This window comes from Trachypithecus francoisi, unplaced genomic scaffold (genome assembly GCF_009764315.1).
Source record: "Trachypithecus francoisi isolate TF-2019V2 unplaced genomic scaffold, Tfra_2.0 Lachesis_group7, whole genome shotgun sequence".
NCBI classification, from domain to species: Eukaryota; Metazoa; Chordata; class Mammalia; order Primates; family Cercopithecidae; genus Trachypithecus; species Trachypithecus francoisi.
In genome coordinates, this window is record NW_022681472.1 from 50658257 (window position 1) to 50678200 (window position 19944).

Below are 19944 nucleotides of genomic sequence, written 5' to 3' on the forward strand. Positions count from 1 at the left end.
GTATTTTTAGTAGAGACAGGTTTCTCCATGTTGTTCTCCATGTTGGTCAGGCTGGTCTCAAACTCCTGACCGCCTGACCTCAGGTGATCTGCCTGCCTCAGCCTCCCAAAGTGCTGGGATTATAGGTATGAGCCACTGAGCCTGACCTGTATTTTTTAAAATTGGGTTTAAACATACAAGTAGCGTGAAAAGAAAAAAATTGCTCTAAAAATTAGTTGAGTTTTTTTTTGGTATTGATGCTATTTGTTAGTGTGAATTTTTAAGATGAAGGCCAGGTGCAGTGGCTCATGCCTGTAATCCCAGCACTTTGGGGAGCTGAGGTGGGTGGATCACTTGAGGCCAGGAGTTAAAGACCAGCCTAGCGAACATAGCAAAATCCCATCTCTACTAAAAATACAAAAATTAGCCGGGCATGGTGGCGTGCACCTGTATTTCCAGCTACTTGGGAGGATGAGGCAGGAGAATCACTCAAACCTGGGAGACAGAGGTTGCAGTGAGCAGAGATCACGCCACTGCACTCCAGCCTGGGTGATGGAGCAAGACTATCTCAAAAATCAAAACCAAAAATTTTTAAGATGAACAAGTATAGCATAATTGTTATGATAGGGGATTCTGGGACTAACTGCCTGCTTGAGCTTGAATGCCAGCTCATACTTAAATAGCCGTATAATCTTGAACAAGTTACTTAACTTCTTTGTGTTGCAGTTTTCTCATTTGCAAAATGACAGTAGTAGCATAATAGTACTTACCTTGGTATTGTTGTGAGGATTACCTGAATTAATATATATAAAACTCCTAGTCTTTGTCTTTTTTTCCTAATAGTAATCCCAATCCATTATTTATTACTTGTTGATTGTAGTGAATGTGCTCATTTTCATTAGTGTTATATTATGGCTGTGATTTTCCTTTCTCTTTAAGAGACGACCTGTGAATTATTTTTTTTAATGCGATTGAGGATTATTGAAAGATTCTTATCTAGATTTGGCTTTCTCTGCGTGTGTGTGTGTGTGTGTATATATATATATGTATGTATGTATTTTTTGTTTCTTTTAGTGGGAAGTACCTTCTGTCTATAGTGGTGTTATCCTGGGAATTAAAGACAATTTAACACGAGATTTGGTTTATATTCTTATGGCCAAAGGTTTGCACTGCAGTACTGTTAAGGTGAGTAAAAGTGTGTATCAAACACTTGTTAAGGATATGCTTTATGGCCAGGTGCCGTGGCTCACACCTATAATCCCAGCACTTTGGGAGACTGAGGTGGGCAGATCGACTGAGGTCAGGACCAGCCTGGCCAACGTGTTGAAACCTTATTTCTACTAAAAATACAAAAATTAGCCGGGTGCCTGTAATCTCAGCTACTCTGGAGTCTGAGGCAGGAGAATCTCATGGGAGGTGGAGGTTGGAGTGAGCTGAGATTGCATCACTGCACTCCAACCTGGGTGACAGAGTGATAGTCTATCTCCAAAAAAAAAAAAAATGCTTTACTAATTTTAGCAGGAAGTCAGGAACCAGAACTTACCTTTTCCTAATCTTTAAAATCACAATCATAGGCTTAAAAGGATATTTGAAAAGGCATTTTGGTTTGTTCTCTTTCCTTTACTGTTATAGTTATACTAAAATGGTCTTGATCAAATGAATACTGCTCTGTGCCTTTTTAAAAGTTTAGAGAATATGCAGAGATATTATTTGTATTCTTTAGGATTCAGCTAGTAAAGATTGTGTACCAAGATTAAAAAACAAAATTTTTAAAAATTACTTTTGTAGTATATTTTACATGAGTTTGTAGCCTGGGATGTTGAGACTTAAGTGTAATGTTAAATCATATAAGACAGTGCAGTTGCGTGACTGATCATACACTGAGTTCTTTAGGAAGGTTAAAGACAGCATCTGGAATGCAGAAATGAACTAAAATTGAGGCTTAAATAAGTTAACTACGTCCCCACACCAGCAGCATCTGTGACATTTGGGAACTTTTTGTTTGAGACAGGATGTTGCTTTGTTGCCCAGACCAGGTGCAGTGGCATGATCACGGCTCACTGCAGCCTGGACTTCCTTGGCTCAAGCAATCCTCCCACCTCAGCCCCCTAAGTAGCTGAGACCACAGGCATGTGCCACCATGCCCAGCTTATTTGAAAGAATTTTTTTTTTTTTTTTTTTGCAGAGGCAGTGTCTCCTTATATTGCCCAGGCTGACCTTGAACTCCTGGGCTCAAACAGTCCTTCCACATCAGCCTCCCAAAGTGCTGACATTACAGGCATGAACCACTGCACGTGGCTGGAACTTGCTGGAATAAAAATTTGGGGGTCCCATCCTAGACCTAATGAATCAGAAATTCTGGGATGAGGCCCAACATCTTTTTAAATAAGCCCTCAAAGTAATTCTGTTGCATGCTAAAGTTTGAGAACTGCTGCTGTAGACCATCATTGTCCAGTGGAAACATAATGTAGGCCACGTGTGTAATCTATAATTTCATTAAAAAGTGTGATTGATTGAAATGATTTATTTAACTCAATATGTCTACACTATCATTTCAATGTGTAATTGATATAAAAAGTTGAGATGTTTTGTATTCTTTTGAAAATGTATGTGCTAAGTCTTCAAAATCCAGTAAGTGTTTTATACTTACAGAATCTCTCAATTTGGACTAGTCACATTTCACATGCTCAATAGCCACATCTTATCTAGTGGCTGCCATATTGGACAGTGCATCATGAGACAATTGTAAGCCATTGAAAAGTTTTAATAGGAGGAATGTAGTTAGCAGCTTTTCTCCTTCCACACCTAAAATAACGTTTACTGGGCGCAGAGACTGTTCTGCAATTTCATATATGTTTATTGTTTCATTTATTCACAAAAACTTTGTGGAAGGTATTATCTCAGTTTTAAAGGTATTAAATTGTCCAATGGCACACAGCTAGTAAGTATCACAAGTGTTAGAAGGGATAGAGAGAAGAGAACGTATTAGAGAAGTATTTAGGAGATAAAATCTGGAAGCAATTGGTAACTGACTTCATGTGGAAGGCAAGAGGAGAACGAATTGAGCATGATGCTCAGACTTCTGGTTTGAGAGTCAGAGAACCAGTGGCAATGCTAGCAAGTAAATGTGCAGAAACACATTTTTGCAGGGCAGGTTACGAGTTTATTTTTACAATTTTAATTTGAAGCTACAGTTGGAAACAGCCTAAAGCTTGGAGAATGGTCTGGACTGGAGTTACAGATTTGGGAGTTACCAAAGATCACCCAGAGAGAATATAAAGGGCATGAAACCCTCGGGAATGCAATACTAGGTCCAAGAAATAGTGGTGTGATGGGCGTGAGGATCAGACAAATGTAGAAGGTGTAATAGCTAGGGGAAAAGAAAATGTCAAGAAAAGGGCAATACACAGCACCGAGTTGCAGCCCCTAATTCCTGTAAGATAACAGAAGAGTGTTCAGTAGATTGGACAATTAAAAGATCTTTGGCTTGGCCGGGTGCGGTGGCTCAAGCCTGTAATCCCAGCACTTTGGGAGGCTGAGACGGGCGGATCACGAGGTCAGGAGATCGAGACCATTCTGGCTAACCCGGTGAAACCCCGTCTCTACTAAAAAATACAAAAAACTAGCTCGGCGAGGTGGCGGGCGCCTGTAGTCCCAGCTACTCGGGAGGCCGAGTCAGGAGAATGGCGTAAACCCGGGAGGCGGAGCTTGCAGTGAGCTGAGATCCGGCCACTGCATTCCAGCCTGGGCGACAGAGCGAGACTCTGCCTCAAAAAAAAAAAAAAAAGGTCTTTGGATTTTGAGAGCTATTTCTTTGTAATGATGGGGGTAGAAGCCAGATTATGGGAGTGAATGAAGTATGTGGAGCAATAGAATCTAGTCTTTAGAAACATAAGAGATGCGTAGGAAAGGACTTGGATCATAGCTGATTTATTTCATTTTATTTGTTAGCCAATTTTATAGGCTAGTAGGGTGGTGTGCAAAGATTTTGAAATGTGTAACCCTTGAATGGTCTAAGATCTAATTCTGAATATGTTGGATGGAGGAGGGTGCTTGTAATAGAATTTTATACCTGTATAATACAGAAGTCTTTGGTTATTTTATAACTTTTATGAAAGTTGCATAATATAGCAGGTATTTTATATTGTTTACTGGATTTTTTTAAATTACAAAGGTATTAAATATGTATTGGAATAAATCAACAATACAGAGATGAAAATCCTATCGAGCCTTACTCCCTGAGAAAAGCAACGTTAACCATTTGAACTAATCCTTCTCCTCTTTGCTCTGTCATCATAAAGGCACACATTTTTTGGCGCCAAAGGAAAGGTGACCCAGGCTATTCTTTTTCTTTTCATAGGACTTTTCCCATGCTAAACAGCTCTTTGCTGCTTGTTTGGAGTTGGTAACAGAGTTCTCACCAAAGCTTCGTCAGGTCATGCTGAATGAGATGTTGCTTTTGGATATTCATACACATGAAGCTGGGACAGGGCAGGCAGGAGAGAGACCGCCATCCGACCTTATAAGTAGGGTACGAGGCTATCTGGAAATGAGGCTTCCTGGTAAGACTGGTTCACAAAGACAAATTTCAGAAACTCAGTACTTAGATAATTGTGGGGGAAAATTTAAAAGCACATTTATTTGAGTTTGTAATCGTCTTTTTTTTTTTTTTTGAGACAGAATGTGGCTCTGTCACTCAGGCTGGAGTGTAATGGCGCGATCTCGGCCCACTGCAATCTCTGCCTTTTGGGTTAAAGTGACTCTCCTGCCTCAGCCTCCTGAGTTGCTGGGATTTCAGGAACCCGCCATCATGCCCGGCTAATTTTTGTATTTTTGTAGAGATGGGGTTTCACCATGTTGGCCAGGCTGGTTTTGAACTCCTGACCTCAGGTGACCCACCCTTCTCGCCCCCCCCCAAAGTGGTGGGATTAGCTGAGTTTTTATCATCTTTGAAAAAAGTTATTTCACTCCTAAAACAGAATTTGGGTTTGGTGTTCACTTGAGAACATTGGGAAAAATGAAGGAAACTGTTCGTTTCTGGGTTTCTGTGACAAGGTACCACAAACTGGGTAACTTAAAACAATGGAAATATATTATCTCCGAGTTCTGGAGGCTTCCTAGCTTCTGGTGGCCCAGCAATCTTTGGTTTGTGGCTGCATTGCTCAGTCTCTGCTGCTGTCTTCACATGGCCTTCTCCCTGTGTATGTCCATGTTCTCTTCTTATAAGGACACCAGTCATTGGATCCAGGTTCAGCCCTAACCCAGCTAACTTGATCATAGCTAATTACATCTGCAAAGACTATTTCCAAATAAGGTCACATTCTCAGGTTCCAGGTACACATGAATTTTAGGGGATACTTCTACACACTAGAGAAACTATATTGCAATTTTCAGGTGTTTGAAAGAATCAAAATGTCCTTTAGTATACAGATTGAAGTTTTATTTCCTCATTACAGCCATAAAATGCGTTCACACTGATTGCCAGTGGGCTAGAAATTCACTGGTGGCTACTTTAGGAACACATCTTGAGTGTTAGATTCTAATTGTAAATATCTTACTATGAAAAGGGACTTACCATATAAATGATCATCTGTGACACATATAAATCTTTCTTAGTTAAAGCAGTTTCTTATTTTTCGGCTTTAGGAGTATTTAGAGCAATTAAATCATACTGTACACATTTAATAGTATAAACAGTGGAATTGCATTATAAAGGAAGGTGATAGTAATGTGTCAGAACAGAAGCAAGTGCTACCATCTTGAGTCCTATGGGGTTAACTTAATTTCTAATTAAAGTCTAGTTTCCAGCAGGGGCATGCAGTGATAGATCACAACTTTTTAGTACCCTATAGAGAGAATGCCCTTGAGCTTTAACACATCAGTGCTCTTAAATATTGTAATGTCTTCATGAGAATTGATCTAATAATATGCTGGCACTAAAGGACACATGCTGCTGTATACATGTTTACTTTTTAAAAGTGGGAGGTAGGTTTTCCATGCATGGTTTTTCTGAAATGAGACAGAATGTTTAAACCCTAATGTTTGTTGAGTGCTACCTACGTGTCAGGCATTGTTCTAAGCTTCAGGTGCATAACTCATTTAGTCCTCATAGCAGCTCTGTGAAGTAGCTGCTGTTTCCTTATCCCCATTTTGTAACTAAGAAACCGAGGTGCAGAGAGGTTGAGGAATTTGCCCACAGTCACACAGGAAGAGACAGAACTATGACTTTACTCCATCAGCCCAACTTCGAAGCCTGGGCTTTTACTCTTTGAAATGGGTGAAAGTTCCTTTAAATTATTAGTCTCTTTGTACTGCCTTTTTGGCTTATCAGTTTGTAGTTCACATCCCTTTTTTGGGGATAGGGAGGGTAAAGGACTGATAGATCTGCATATAATTTTTGTAAACTCCTAACTTACTAAATGTTCAGCAACTTGTCCTATAGCTTGTGCTTATAAATAGTATTTAAAATAAGGAGGCTGGGTGTAGTGGCTCATGCCTGTAATCCCAGCACTTTGGGAGGCCGAAGCAGGCAGATCACTGGAGTTCAGGAGTTCAAAACCGGCCTGGGCAACATATGAGACCCCATCTCTACAAAAATGCAAAAATTAGCCAGGTATGGTGGCATTAGCCAGGTGTGGTGGGACCTGTGGTTCCAGCTACTTGGGGAGGTTGAGGTGGAAGGATCGCTTGAGCCTGGGAGCTCAAGGCTGCAGTGAGCCGTGATCACACCATTGTACTCCATTCTGGTGACAGAGTGAGACCCTGTCTCTACAAAATTTTGTTTGTTTTTTGAGACAAGGTCTCACTCTGTTGCCCAGGCTGGACTTGAACTCCTGGTCTCAAGTGATCCTCCTGCCTTGGCCTCCCAAAGTGTTGGGATTACAGGTGTCAGCCACCATACCCAGCCTGTTTTTTTATTCAGTTGAAATCTGAGCAAGTATTTGCTTTGTTCTTAATGTTGTGATGGTAATTCCAACTGTTTTCCTCTTTGCTTTTTAGATATTCCTCTTCGTCAGGTTATAGCTGAGGAATGTGTTGCCTTTATGTTAAACTGGAGGGAAAGTGAATACCTTACACTCCAAGTTCCTGCATTTTTGCTTCAGAGTAATCCATATGTTAAGGTAATTAATGTTTAAATAAAAGGATTGTGAGGATAGTATTATACTTGTTTCTTTAACTTTATACTAGTTTGGGAACTTGTCTAATTTCTGTGATACAAATGATTGGACAAATGCTTGTTGATTTGTAGTTAAAGGATAGTTTTTGGTAATTCATGCACTTGACCTTGTTCTAATATTTCTTTCTAATGCCCTATAATTCATGAGCATGTAGTCACAGATTATTTAGTTAACAGATGACACGTTGGTGTAATCCTAAGATAATGAGAGATTGACTTTCTTTGCTTTGGTTGCTATAATCACACTCTAGAACTGATGGAGTCCGTCAGGGATGCACTTCTCCTTGTTTCCATTTGAACACTTTATTCTTCTTTAGAATTTTACCCTTCTAAGTTTGCTATCTCTGAATCTCTGACAGGTTTGCTATTAGTAATTATTTCCCTAATAAAAGAATTTATTCAGTAAATTGGTAGTAAGTTGTTTATTTTGTTGTCTTAATTATATCCTTTGCAACCTAAAATGCTTCTGAGTACAGAAAATATCAAAACTAATGAGAAACTGGAGGTTTTTTCTAAGATTATATCTTTCATGTGTTAATATTATACACACTGAATAAGTGGTAGGTTTTTCTCACTTTCTGATGTTACAGTTTAAAAAAACAAAGGAGGCCAGGCACAGTGGCTTATACCTGTAATCCCAGCACTTTGGGAGGCCAAGGTGTGTGGATCACAAGGTCAGGAGTTTGAGACCAGCCTGGCCATTATGGTGAAACCCTGTCTCTACTAAAAATACAAAAATTAGCCGGGCATGGTGGCGGACACCTGTAGTCCTAGCTACTCAGGAGGCTGAGGCAGGAGAATCGCTTGAACCCTGGAGGCAGAGGTTGCAGTGAGCCCAGATCGCGCCATTGCACTCCAGCCTGGGCAACAAGAGCAAAATTGCATCTCAAAAAAAACACCAAGAAACAAAGTGAAACATGTAGTGATTTAACGTTGTAAGTCCCACTCTCCTTTTTAGGTATATTTGGTCCTTCAGATTTTCTCATTATTTTTATTTGTTCCTATTACCTTTTGTTATTTTTCCTTGTTTGTCCCAACTTGTCTTTAGTAATACAAAATCCTTTAAATCTGTGTTTATCTGGGAACTCCTGTAAAACTGTACCAGTTTGTAACATTTGTGTTTGGTTACTTGTTTCTTCCTTCATATTTCATGTATGTCCTTTTCAAAACTGAGCTTATTTCATTTTAACCCTTTGAGGATTTATTGAGAGTTTATTGATTTTTTTTCAGTTTTCCCCCTTTTTGTTATCTTTACACTTGCTCATGAAAATTGCCATACTTGAATTATCCCTTTCTTTGAAATTTCAGACATTGAATCATATCTATCTCTTCTTTTTCTGGAGACTGAGTCTCCCTCTGTCGCCCAGGCTGGAGTGCATTGGCACCGGCTCGGCTCACTGCAACCTCCACCTCCCAGTTTCAACCCATTCTTGTGCCTCAGCTTCCCAAGTAGCTGGGATTACAGGCGTGCACCACCACACCCGGGTAATTTTTTTTTGTTTTGTATTTTTAATAGAGATGGGTTTTGCCACAGCTGGTCTCGAACTCCTGACCTCAGGTGATCCATCCACCTGGGCCTCCCAAAGTGCTGGGATTACAGGCATAAGCCACCGCACCCAGCCTGAATCATTTCTGTCTCTTTAGTGAACTTTCTGGAATGTGAGTTCTTAATATCTTGGATACTTGTCTCATTATGCCCAACAGTCTTTTCTTAGCCTTTAAGAAAATCAGATGAGGGAACCATTTTGTTCCAAGGTTACTATCATTTACACTTAGAATCGTAGCTTGTCACTGAGTGCAAAGACAGTAGAGTAACTCTTTACCTCTGGCAGTGACTTCTGTGGAGCTGTGCACCAGGAGAGATAGGCATGTGTTTGTGTAATGAATGCTTGAGGGTCTGCAATGTGTAAGGACACAGGAAATTGTTTTGTTGGTTGCCTAACTCTGGGAGAGGCTGTCTCACTGCTTCCTGCAGTTCCCCTGATCTGGTCCAAAAGCAGGAAGGATGTGTGGTGACTTTGCGAAAGAATTGTCACTTAGGTGTCTCCTCATATGTCATCTGGTGGTTAGGGTTTTGTGTGCCACCTTCCATACATAATTGCCCTCTCACTGCCTTGTTAATGTCAAGGAAAAAGGAATTAGAGAAAGTTTAGAATGAGGGATGGTGTTTTGAAAAAAAATATAATCTGAATCAGTGTCCACACTTCCAGTTTGGTGTGGAATACACCACACACACACGCACACACGTGTAGGAAAAAGTCTGAAAGGATATTAACAGCCATTATCTCTGGATAATGGGGTATTAGTGATTTTAGTGTTTTCTATTCTGTTATATATTTTCCTACTCATGTATTATGTAACACAAATAGGCACAGAAAATTCTTAAGCATGTGACTAAAATGCACCCTTTTGAAATAATGTAAAACTGTCTAGTCTTCCCCTTAGATCAGAGTGAGTGGTAGTGTCACATAATGGAAAGGGCACAGGTTTATAGGCACTCGGATGATAAGAGCCTAGGTGGTAGTAGTAGGGGTTGGCAGCCACAGTGGTCCTAGTGTAGGCTAAAACCTTAGGTTGTTCATGTGGCCTACCACCCTCTTAAGGTGTGCGTGCTTCTCCTCCTCCAGATGCAGCTCACCTGCCCCTTGGTGTTCCAGCCCTGTGCTGGCAGCACCAGCATGCCCACTCCATGTTTCCATTTTGCACCTGTGCACATGCTGTTTGTCATCTTAGCCAGGATGTCCTTCCCAGCTTTGCCTGTTTGTGTGATTTCTTCGATGCTTTCCCATATTCTTTTCTCTGTAAATGAGTAAATCACTTCGTCTTCTTGCTTCCTTTGTACTGTTGTACTGTTGACTGTTTCTTTTGTTGTGTTTATGCTGAATAATAAATTATTTATCCACTTGTCTTCTCTATAAGACAATGAACTGCTTCAGGGCAGTTAATTTTTATGTTGTGCTTTCCATGATGCCCACCACATAGTCGGTGCTCAAGAATGTTTGTGGAATTCAGTTGATTTGGGGCCTAAGACCTCTGAACATTTTAAAAATGTAATTTATGTAATAAATTCAGTGACCTAAAGCATATGATCCCTGACAACAGAAGATGAATTTGAGCTAAGAGCACCGGTAGCCCTGGCGTTACACTGCAGTGAATAGCTGCATGTATCATGATTCCATTTGTCAGAGGCGAGTATTTTAGGTGAGCATGCAGGATGAAATATCCTACTAGGCCATTGGTCATATCCATTCACCTGGTATAGGTAGGGTTTTTATGTTATTCTTATGAGCTTTGGAAAGCCACAGTACTCTTGTTAATTTTCTTAGACATGATCACAGCGTTGTGGTTATGGAGAAGAATGTCCTTGTCCTTAGAAGATGTATATGGAAGTATTTAGGGATGAAATATTGTGTCTAACTTAGTTTAATATGGTTTAACAAAACAATTTATGTAGATATATAAAGCAAACATGGCAGAATAGTCACAATGTGTCAGGTATTTATTGAATTTTTTTTTTATTTTTCTGTTTGAAATTTTTCATAACAGAAAATGTAGAGAAAAACCACCAATTTTTGTCTTTGTCGCAATCTTGCTGCCGCCTTAAAAAAGCTGCCTTAAGCAGTAGGGACCCCTAGAAAATTTTCTAGGTCAATTTTAAGTAGAAACAAGGGTTTCCTGATGGATTTGAAATTATCCTTGTTACTGCACCCTCTACAAGAGCCACGGAGTATAAAAGTTAATATGAACAAGAATAACGGGTCCCAATTCTGAATTTGGCCAGGTGGCATGGCTCACGCCTGTGATCTCAACACTTTGGGAGGCCGAAGTGGATGGATCACTTGAGGCCAGAAGTTTGAGACCAGCCTGGCCAACATGGTGAAACCCCATCTCTACTAAAAATACAGAAATTAGCTGGGCATGATGGCACATTCCTGTAATTCCAGCTACTCGGGAGGCTGAGGCACAAGAGTCGTTTGAGCCTGGGAGGCGGAGGTTGCAGTGAGCCAAGATCATGCCACTGCACTCCAGCCTGGGTACAGAGCAAGACCCTGCCTCCAAAAAAAAAAAAAGAAATTCTGAATTTATTGTAAGTTAGTGTTTCCCTTTTGTTTTTAGCTTTTCCACTCATTATTTCTGGGTGCTCCCTACGTCTTAGGTCCTTGAGGCTGCATTTATTCACACCAGTCACTTTATATAACCTGTCCTACCTTAATTCTACCTCCTCAGATGAGCAGTAGCTCCATTCCCAGTTGCTACCAATTTTCTTAGAGAAAAATTGCTTTAAATCTGTATCCCTTAATTCCACCAACTTCAGTTTCCTTATTTTTTTCCTTATTTTTTTCATTGAAACAATTTTTTTTTAGTGGTTAGAAGTTGTATGTGTGCGTATGTGTGCAAGGGAGAGAGAAAAATCTAAGCAGTATTTTAATCTCACCCCCTGGGCTTTTACTACAGTTAACATCTACGTGTATGCCTTCCATTACACAATTTTTTCCCGATGTAACGTGGGATAATACTATGTGTATTTAGCATCTCGGTTTTTTTTCCACTTAATAAATCACCTGGCCGGGCGCGGTGGCTCAAGCCTGTAATCCCAGCACTTTGGGAGGCCAAGACGGGCGGATCACGAGGTCAGGAGATCGAGACCATCCTGGCTAACACGGTGAAACCTCGTCTCTACTAAAAAATACAAAAAGCTAGCCGGGCGAGGTGGCGGGCGCCTGTAGTCCCAGCTACTCGGGAGGCTGAGGCAGGAGAATGGCGTAAACCCGGGAGGCGGAGCTTGCAGTGAGCTGAGATCCGGCCACTGCACTCCAGCCTGGGCGACAGAGCGAGACTCCGTCTCAAAAAACAAAACAAACAAACAAACAAACAAAATAAATAAATAAATCACCTATCTCTTTGCATTGTCTCATTTTCATTTTCACTAGACTATAATTGTTCAGAGACAAAGTTTGTATGCTTGAACCAGAGGATCTTTCTCAGATTCAGATCTGTCAGTAGACAATGAGCCCTAAATTCCTCAAAGGTCGTACACAATGCACAGCATAAAATAACTGTGCTTAGTATGTTTGGGCTGTCATTCCATCTTTCCTCCAGTGTGCCTTGATAATAGAACTAATGTGCATGACATTACAGATTATCTTTTGTGTGTTTTGTTTTTCATGTTATAGCTTGGACAGCTTTTAGCAGCTACATGCAAAGAACTTCCAGGCCCTAAAGAAAGTAGACGGACTGCCAAAGACCTTTGGGAAGTTGTTGTTCAAATCTGTAGTGTGTCCAGTCAGCACAAACGAGGAAATGATGGCAGAGTTAGTCTAATAAAGCAGAGGGAATCTACGTTAGGTATCATGTATCGGTATGTATTGGTATGTTTCTGTCAGTTGTGTTCGAGTTCTTAATAATTATCCTGTTTATACTATTGACCTATTAAAGGTTGATTTCAAGAACATCAGCTTTTATTGTGTATATCATAAAGTTGGACAATCTTACGAGTTCTGCAGTACTCATCTGTGATGAACTTGTCTGCCTTGGCCACCTTTGGAAATATCTTCTGTTTATATGTCATTTTAAGAAACTATTAATCATTTAATCAACTGGAATTAAAAATCAGTAGTGTTTAAGGTTGGATAGTATTGAAGACTTCACATGTGATTAAAACAGGGAAGAAATGTTATTAGGTTAGTATGACGATAGAATATTACATTCCTTTTCATACTTGCCGAATTGGAGCATTAAGAATAATCCTTCATCTATAATTTACTTTCTTTATTTTATTTTTAATTTCTGATATTTAATGTGTATTCAAAAATTTTTGTTTTGTAGGAGCGAACTGCTTTCTTTTATCAAAAAATTACGAGTAAGTTTTATTAAAAATTGCTCTAATTACTATTGCTGGTTATTGTAGACTATGACTAAAAATTATTGGGTACTTCAAATACTGATTATTGTTTTTTTTAATTTAAATTTTTTTTTAAGAGACAGGGTCTTGATCTGTCACCCAAGCTGGAGTGCCGAGGTGTGATCATAACTCACTGCATCTTCTAACTCTTGAGGTTAAGCAGTCGTTCCGCCTCAGCTTTCTGAGGAACTGGGACTACAGGCACATGTCACCATGCCCAGCTCACTTTTTGTAGAGATGAAGTCTCCCCTTGTTGCCCAGGCTAATTTCTAACTCCTGGTCTCAAATGATCCTCCCTCCTTGGCCCCTCAAAGTGCTGTCATTACAGGTGTTAGCCACCTTGCCTGGCTTCTGCTTAAATTATTAAAGTAGCCTGTTAATGTGCTTTTCTTCAGTGATCATTATTGTTGGGTGGGATAATCTGATTGGAAAAGTTTTTCATTTACTTTACCATGTTTTAGTGAACGGAGCAGGTATTTCTTTAAATTGTAAAAAAGTCTTCATAATAGGGACTAGATGTGTGAAGCCTGGCTTTAATTTTTGCTTAGTAGGATCAATGTCATATTTATTTACTGGACATAACCTAGGTTTCACCCTTTTAACATTATTTGAAGGAATAAAAAGTCACTTAAGAGTTATGTGAGGAGTTGAGCTTGGAGATAGCACCATAAGCCAAACATTTAAATATGCTAATTTTATATAAATTATGTGCTGTGATCCACCCCCCTGCCCACATGCAATTAAAAATAAAATTGATTTTTAGTGTGCTAAAGCACATGCTAAAACAGTTGCTAAATTTTAAAAAGGCAAGGGTCTTTTAAATTGCTTGATGTCTGTGAGGTTGACAGGAGAAAAATAAATATACACACACACTGTTTAAGGATTCTGTGTTTTCTTTCTCATAGGAACCACTGGTTTTGACTATTATTTTATCACTGTTTGTGAAACTTCACAATGTTCGGGTAAGTATTTCATAATTTCATTTAAAAAATTTGAAAGAAATTTCTTTGTAAATCACACCTTTTTTCTTTTTAAAGGAGGACATTGTGAATGATATTACAGCTGAACACATTTCTATTTGGCCATCTTCCATTCCCAAGTAAGTAGTGGTATAGCTTATATTTTATTAAATGAGTTATGTATTTGGAAACCATTCTGACTAGCAAAGATACCTTTAGATAATTTTATTAAAGGACCAGAAATCTGCTAAGATTCTACAGTCTTTGTGTTTCTCTTTTTTTTTTTTTTTTTTTTTTTGAGGCGGAGTCTCGCTCTGTCGCCCAGACTGGAGTGCAGTGGCGCAATCTCGGCTCACTGCAAGCTCCGCCTCCCGGGTTCCCGCCATTCTCCTGCCTCAGCCTCCCGAGTAGCTGGGACTACAGGCGCCCGCCACCTCGCCCGGCTAGTTTTTTGTATTTTTAGTAGAGACGGGGTTTCACCGTGTTAGCCAGGATGGTCTCGATCTCCTGACCTCGTGATCCGCCCGTCTCGGCCTCCCAAAGTGCTGGGATTACAGGCTTGAGCCACCGTGCCTGGCCGAGTCTTTGTGTTTCTCTGTTTCATAATTATCTTCCTATAGATTGTGGATAAGGCATAACTTTTTTTTTTTTTGAGGCGGAGTCTCACTCAGTTGCCCAGGCTGGAATGCAGTGATACAATTTCTGCTCACTGCACCCCCTGCCTCCCGGGTTCAAGCGATTCTCATGCCTCAGCCTCCCAAATAGCTGGGATTACAGGTGTCCGCCACCACGCCTGGCTAATTTTTGTATTTTTGGTAGAGACGTGGGTTTGCCATGTTGGCCAGGCTGCTCTCAAACTCCTGATCTCAAGTGATGCACCTACCTCAGCCTCCCAAAGTGCTGGGATTACAGGCAGGAGCTACCACACCCGGCCCAGCATAACTCTTTTAAGTAGGAGTTAAGATTTATCAGCCTTAGAACAGAAGATAAAGTGGTCCTGATTGTCAGTAGAATTTGAAAATTGGGGCCAATGAAAGAATGACTTTCTATCAGGTTTCCAGCATCTTATTTCTTTTTTTTTTTTTTTTTTTTGAGACGGAGTCTCGCTCTGTCGCCCGGGCTGGAGTGCAGTGGCCAGATCTCAGCTCACTGCAAGCTCCGCCTCCCGGGTTTACGCCATTCTCCTGCCTCAGCCTCCCGAGTAGCTGGGACTACAGGCGCCCGCCACCTCGCCCGGCTAGTTTTTTGTATTTTTAGTAGAGACGGGGTTCACAGTGTTAGCCAGGATGGTCTCGATCTCCTGACCTCGTGATCCGCCCGTCTCGGCCTCCCAAAGTGCTGGGATTACAGGCTTGAGCCACCGCGCCCGGCCTAGCATCTTATTTCTTTTACAAGTATCCATTTGAAAGTGATTTGTTTTTTCATAATTTTTTTGTATGTCTCATCTAATGCTGCAGTTATCAAAAAGTCTCCCAATCTCTTTTAGTTGCTGTAGGAACTATGCTAAACTTCTTTAATTACTTTGAGAAATATTCCCTTTTGCATGCATTACCTGAGAATCACAGTAAGATGATGGGGACATTTTTTAGGGAAGGAAAAACTGTTCATTTACTTGAAGGAATCATTTACATTTTTCTTTTCCCACACATAGCAACTTCTCATATAGGGGAATCCACTTGTTTCCTCCCAAGTGTTTTTCCTCCCTGCCTTCCCTCTCACTCTTCTTACTTTGTGCTTGTCCAAGCCTTGTGTTATTACTCTTAGTGGTATCTTTGAGGAAGAAAAGATTTCAGTGCATAGGCAAGCTGATAATAGAATAACAGTAAAGAATTTGTTTCCATCTCAATCTTAGAGATTGGAAAAGCTCCCTTGTCTTGTCCAGGGATTTGGAGGGTCAGAGCAGGTGAGTGCCCCTGCCTTCCACTTACTGAGGCTTGTTTCCCAAGGGAGCACCATGCTGCATGAAACACATGTGCGTGCTTCACAGCATTTGAACTGCAGAGTCCGTCATGCTGTGTTTCTGATTTTTATATAAAATCTGTTAGATAGCAATCCAAGAATCAGGTAGAAACACTTTTTCTTTTTTTTTTTTTTTTGAGACATAGTGTTGCTCTGTTGCCCAGGCTGGAGTGCAGTGGCGAGATCTCAGCTCACTGCAACCTACATCTGCCAGGTTCAAGCAATTCTCATGCTTCAGCCTCCCAAGTATCTGAGGTTACAGGTGCACACCACCACCCCCAGCTATTTATTTTTATATTTTTAGTAGAGATGGGGTTTCACCATGTTTCCTATGCTGGTCTTGAACCCCTAGCCTCAAGAGATCTGCCCACCTTGGCCTCCCAGAGCTCTGGGATTATAGGCGTGAGTACCATGCCTGCCAGTTTGGATTTTTTTTTTTTTTTTCTGAGACAAAGTTTCGCTCTTTTTGCCCAGGCTGGAGTACAATGGCACAATCTTGGCTTACCGCAACTTCTGTCTCCCCGGTTCAAGCAATTCTCCTGCCTCAGCCTCCCGAGTACCTGGGATTACAGTTGTGGGCCACTACGCTTGGCAAATTTTGTAGTTTTAGTAGATACAGGGTTTCTCCATGTTGGTCAGGCAGGTCCCAAACTCCTGACCTCAGGTGATCTGTATCCCTCAGCCTCCCAAAGTGCTAGGATTACAGGCATAAGCCACTGTGGCCAGCCCAGTTTTGCATTTTTAATTGGTGGTTACAGTGGTTGCGTTTTTGTTTTTTTTTTTTTTTGGTTTTTTTTGAGACAGAGTCTCACTCTTGTCACCTAAGCTGGAGTGCAGTGATATGATCTCGGCTTACTGCAACCTCCACTTTCTGGGTTTGAGCAATTCTCCAGCCTCAGCCTCTTGAGTAGCTGAGACTACAGGCATGTGCCACCACACCTGGCTGATTTTTTTTTTTTTTTTTTGGGACGGAGTCTTGCTCTGTTGCCCAGGCTGGAGTACTGTGGCATGATCTCGGCTCAGTGCAACCTCCGCCTCACAGGTTCAAGCAATTCTCCTGCCTCAGCCTCCTGAGTAGCTGGGATTACAGGCAGATGCCAGCACACCCAGCTAATTTTTGTATTTTTAGGAGAGATGAGGTTTCACTATGTTGGTCAGGCTGGTCTCGAACTCCTGACCTTGTGATCTGCCCTCCTCGGCCTCCCAAAGTGCTGGGATTACAGGCGTGAGCTACCACGCCCCACCTAATGGTTGTGTTTTTTAGCCTCTGTAGTATTACCTCTGTGGCCTAAGTTTAGACTGTAATGATTGATTTCCAGCGTGTTTATAAATGAGGCATAGGAATTGTTTACCCTAGGGGCTATGGGTCAGACACCCGGGGTTTGAGCCCTAGCCTTTTCACTTAGCGGTATATGCCTTCAGTAAGTTGCTTTCTGTGCCGTGTTCCCCGTCTCTAAAATAGTACCTGCCTCAGAATTGTGAGGATGAAATAGTACATTTTCTTTTTTTCTTTTTTTTAATTTTATTTTTTATTTTTTGTTTTTTTGAGACGGAGTCTTGCTCTGTTACCCAGGCTGGAGCGCAGTAGCGTGATCTCGGCTCACTGCAAGCTCCACCTCCTGGGTTCATGCCATTCTCCTGCCTCAGCCTCCCGAGTAGCCGGGACTACAGGTGCCCACCACCACGTCTGGCTAATGTTTTGTATTTTTAGTAGAGACGGGATTGCACCGTGTTAGCCAGGATGGTCTTAATCTCCTGACCTTGTGATCTGCCTGCCTCAGTCTCCCAAAGTGCTGGGATTACAGGCGTGAGCCACCGTGCCCTGCCCGAAATAATACATTTTCTAAGCTAGATATTTAGAATAAAGACTGGTACATAGTAGGCTTAACTATTATCTTCATGATGAAAATACTTTAATGTAAATTGACCCAGAGAAAACAAAATATGACTAAATGTTTGACTAGAGAAAAGTATTTCTCCTTAGTGGGAGTCTTTATTGATTCCAAGAATAGTGGAAATGGCACTGGATTGAAGATTACGTTTTTAAAACCAACTATTTGATACATAGAATTCTTAGACTTGTAATATTTTGTAAATGTCTATAAAATTATAAGCCAATTTAACTTATATAACTATTTAAGTTTAAGTAAATAATTGACTATTTGCTAATAATCCCACAATTCATTTTCCACTGTACTGGGCACAGTGGTGAGTTAGGGTAAAGTGTAACCCCTTAGGGCAACAGAAGTACCTTGTCTGAATTCACCTTGTAAATGATAGAGCCATGTGTCTGAATCCACAGCTTGTATTCTCTACCCTTGTGCTTTACTGCTCTTAGGAGGTGGTAGCAGTTAGCAATTTCTTGAGTGCCAGCCTCGCTTTTCTCTTCACAGTTCCATCTTCTGTACCTCAAGGTGTCCACATTTAGCCAGGCTCACAGTACCCTTTTCTTGATTCTTGGGGGCTGCCAAATGCACTGACGTGATATACTTGGACATCCAGCCCCTCACCCCATTAGGGCCCCTGAAACATCTCGAGGGGAGTCGGTAACTCTTGCAAGAAGCCTTAAGGTGGATGTAAGGTCACATGGCAACATTGTCAGTGTCGAGTCCTTGATTTTTTTGTGGCTTCTCATAGATAACAGAACTTAAAAATCATTTGGGGGCCAGGTGCAGTGACTCAGGCCTGTAATCCCAGCACTTTGGGAGGCTGAGATGAGCAGATTGCCTGAGGCCAGGAATTTGAGACCAGCCTGGCCAATGTGGTGAAACCCCGTCTCTACTAAAAATACCAAAAAAAAAAAAAAAATTAGCTGGTGTGGTGGTGGGTGCCTGTAATCCCAGCTACTCAGGAGGCTGAGGCAGAGGAGTCTCTTGAACCCGGGAGGTGGAGGTTGCAGTGAGCTGAGATCGCGCCACTTCACTCCAACCTGGGCGACAGAGTGAGACTCTCAAAAAAAAAAAAAACAAAAATAATTTGGGGACATTTTATGAGTCTCTTTTGTTGCCCATAAATCGTGCTAAAAGCAAAGGTAAGTGTCTTACTACTTTTATATGCTTTAATCATTTGTAAAAGATGCAAATACACTTTCTTGGTGCAGCCTTGTCTACCTTTGACATTTTGAAGAAAAGAGAACAAATATCAGATTGTTTTCAACCCCTCATAAAAAGTTAGCCCATCATACTTTCTTAGACTTAGTTGTGTTGATAGTTCTTATAGTACATTTACTCCTAGTATTTAGCATTATATTTATGTTCACCTAAATCTTGGCTGAGTCTTTTTGTTTTTAATAAATGCATGCATGGAATTTAAAGTTGACTTTTAAAATAGAGATTAATGTTATGTGTCTTTCCTTTTAGCCTGCAGTCTGTGGACTTTGAAGCTGTGGCAATCACAGTGAAAGAGCTGGTTCGATACACACTAAGTATAAATCCAAATAACCATTCCTGGTTAATTATCCAGGCAGATATTTACTTTGGTAAGTGAGATGTTTAGTTGCTTTGTGTTTTGTTTTTATAGCACTTTCTGAAGTGAAAGTAAATATATGACCTATTTTATTGCAATACTTGTTAAATTTTCTTGAGATTTACTTTAGTAAATAAAAGTGGTAAAAGTATTTATACTTTTTTTTAGTGTGGAACCTTTGGTTCAGATGCTTTTGATTTTGTGTGGGCTACCTTTATTCTCTTTTTTAAAAAAGTAGTGAATTTTTTTTTTTTTGAGATGGAGTCTTGCTCTATCGCCCAGGCTGGAGTGAAGTGAAGTGGCATGATCTTGACTCACTGCAACCTCCGCTTCCCGGGTTCAAGTGATTCTCCTGCCTCAGCCTCGCAAGTAGCTGGGATTATAGGCACCCACCACCACGACTGGCTAATTTTTGTATTTTTAGTAGATACTGGTTTTTGCTATGTTGGCCAGGCTGGTCTTGAACTCCTCACCTCAGGTGATCTGCCCGCCTCGGCCTCCCA

At 40.8% G+C, this 19944-nt stretch overlaps 1 protein-coding gene across 1 annotated transcript in view; it reads left to right on the top strand.

Moving 5' to 3' along the window:
• The window catches only part of INTS8 (integrator complex subunit 8), a 59054-nt gene that overhangs the window by 30384 nt on the left and 8726 nt on the right, over positions 1 to 19944 (top strand). Inside the window, exons 14-21 of the mRNA XM_033202658.1 lie at positions 1054 to 1164; positions 4340 to 4541; positions 6979 to 7100; positions 12331 to 12515; positions 12983 to 13016; positions 13964 to 14020; positions 14096 to 14157; positions 19336 to 19454. Of these exons, the coding sequence (XP_033058549.1) occupies positions 1054 to 1164; positions 4340 to 4541; positions 6979 to 7100; positions 12331 to 12515; positions 12983 to 13016; positions 13964 to 14020; positions 14096 to 14157; positions 19336 to 19454 (892 nt within the window). The remainder of the gene's footprint in view (positions 1 to 1053; positions 1165 to 4339; positions 4542 to 6978; positions 7101 to 12330; positions 12516 to 12982; positions 13017 to 13963; positions 14021 to 14095; positions 14158 to 19335; positions 19455 to 19944) is intronic.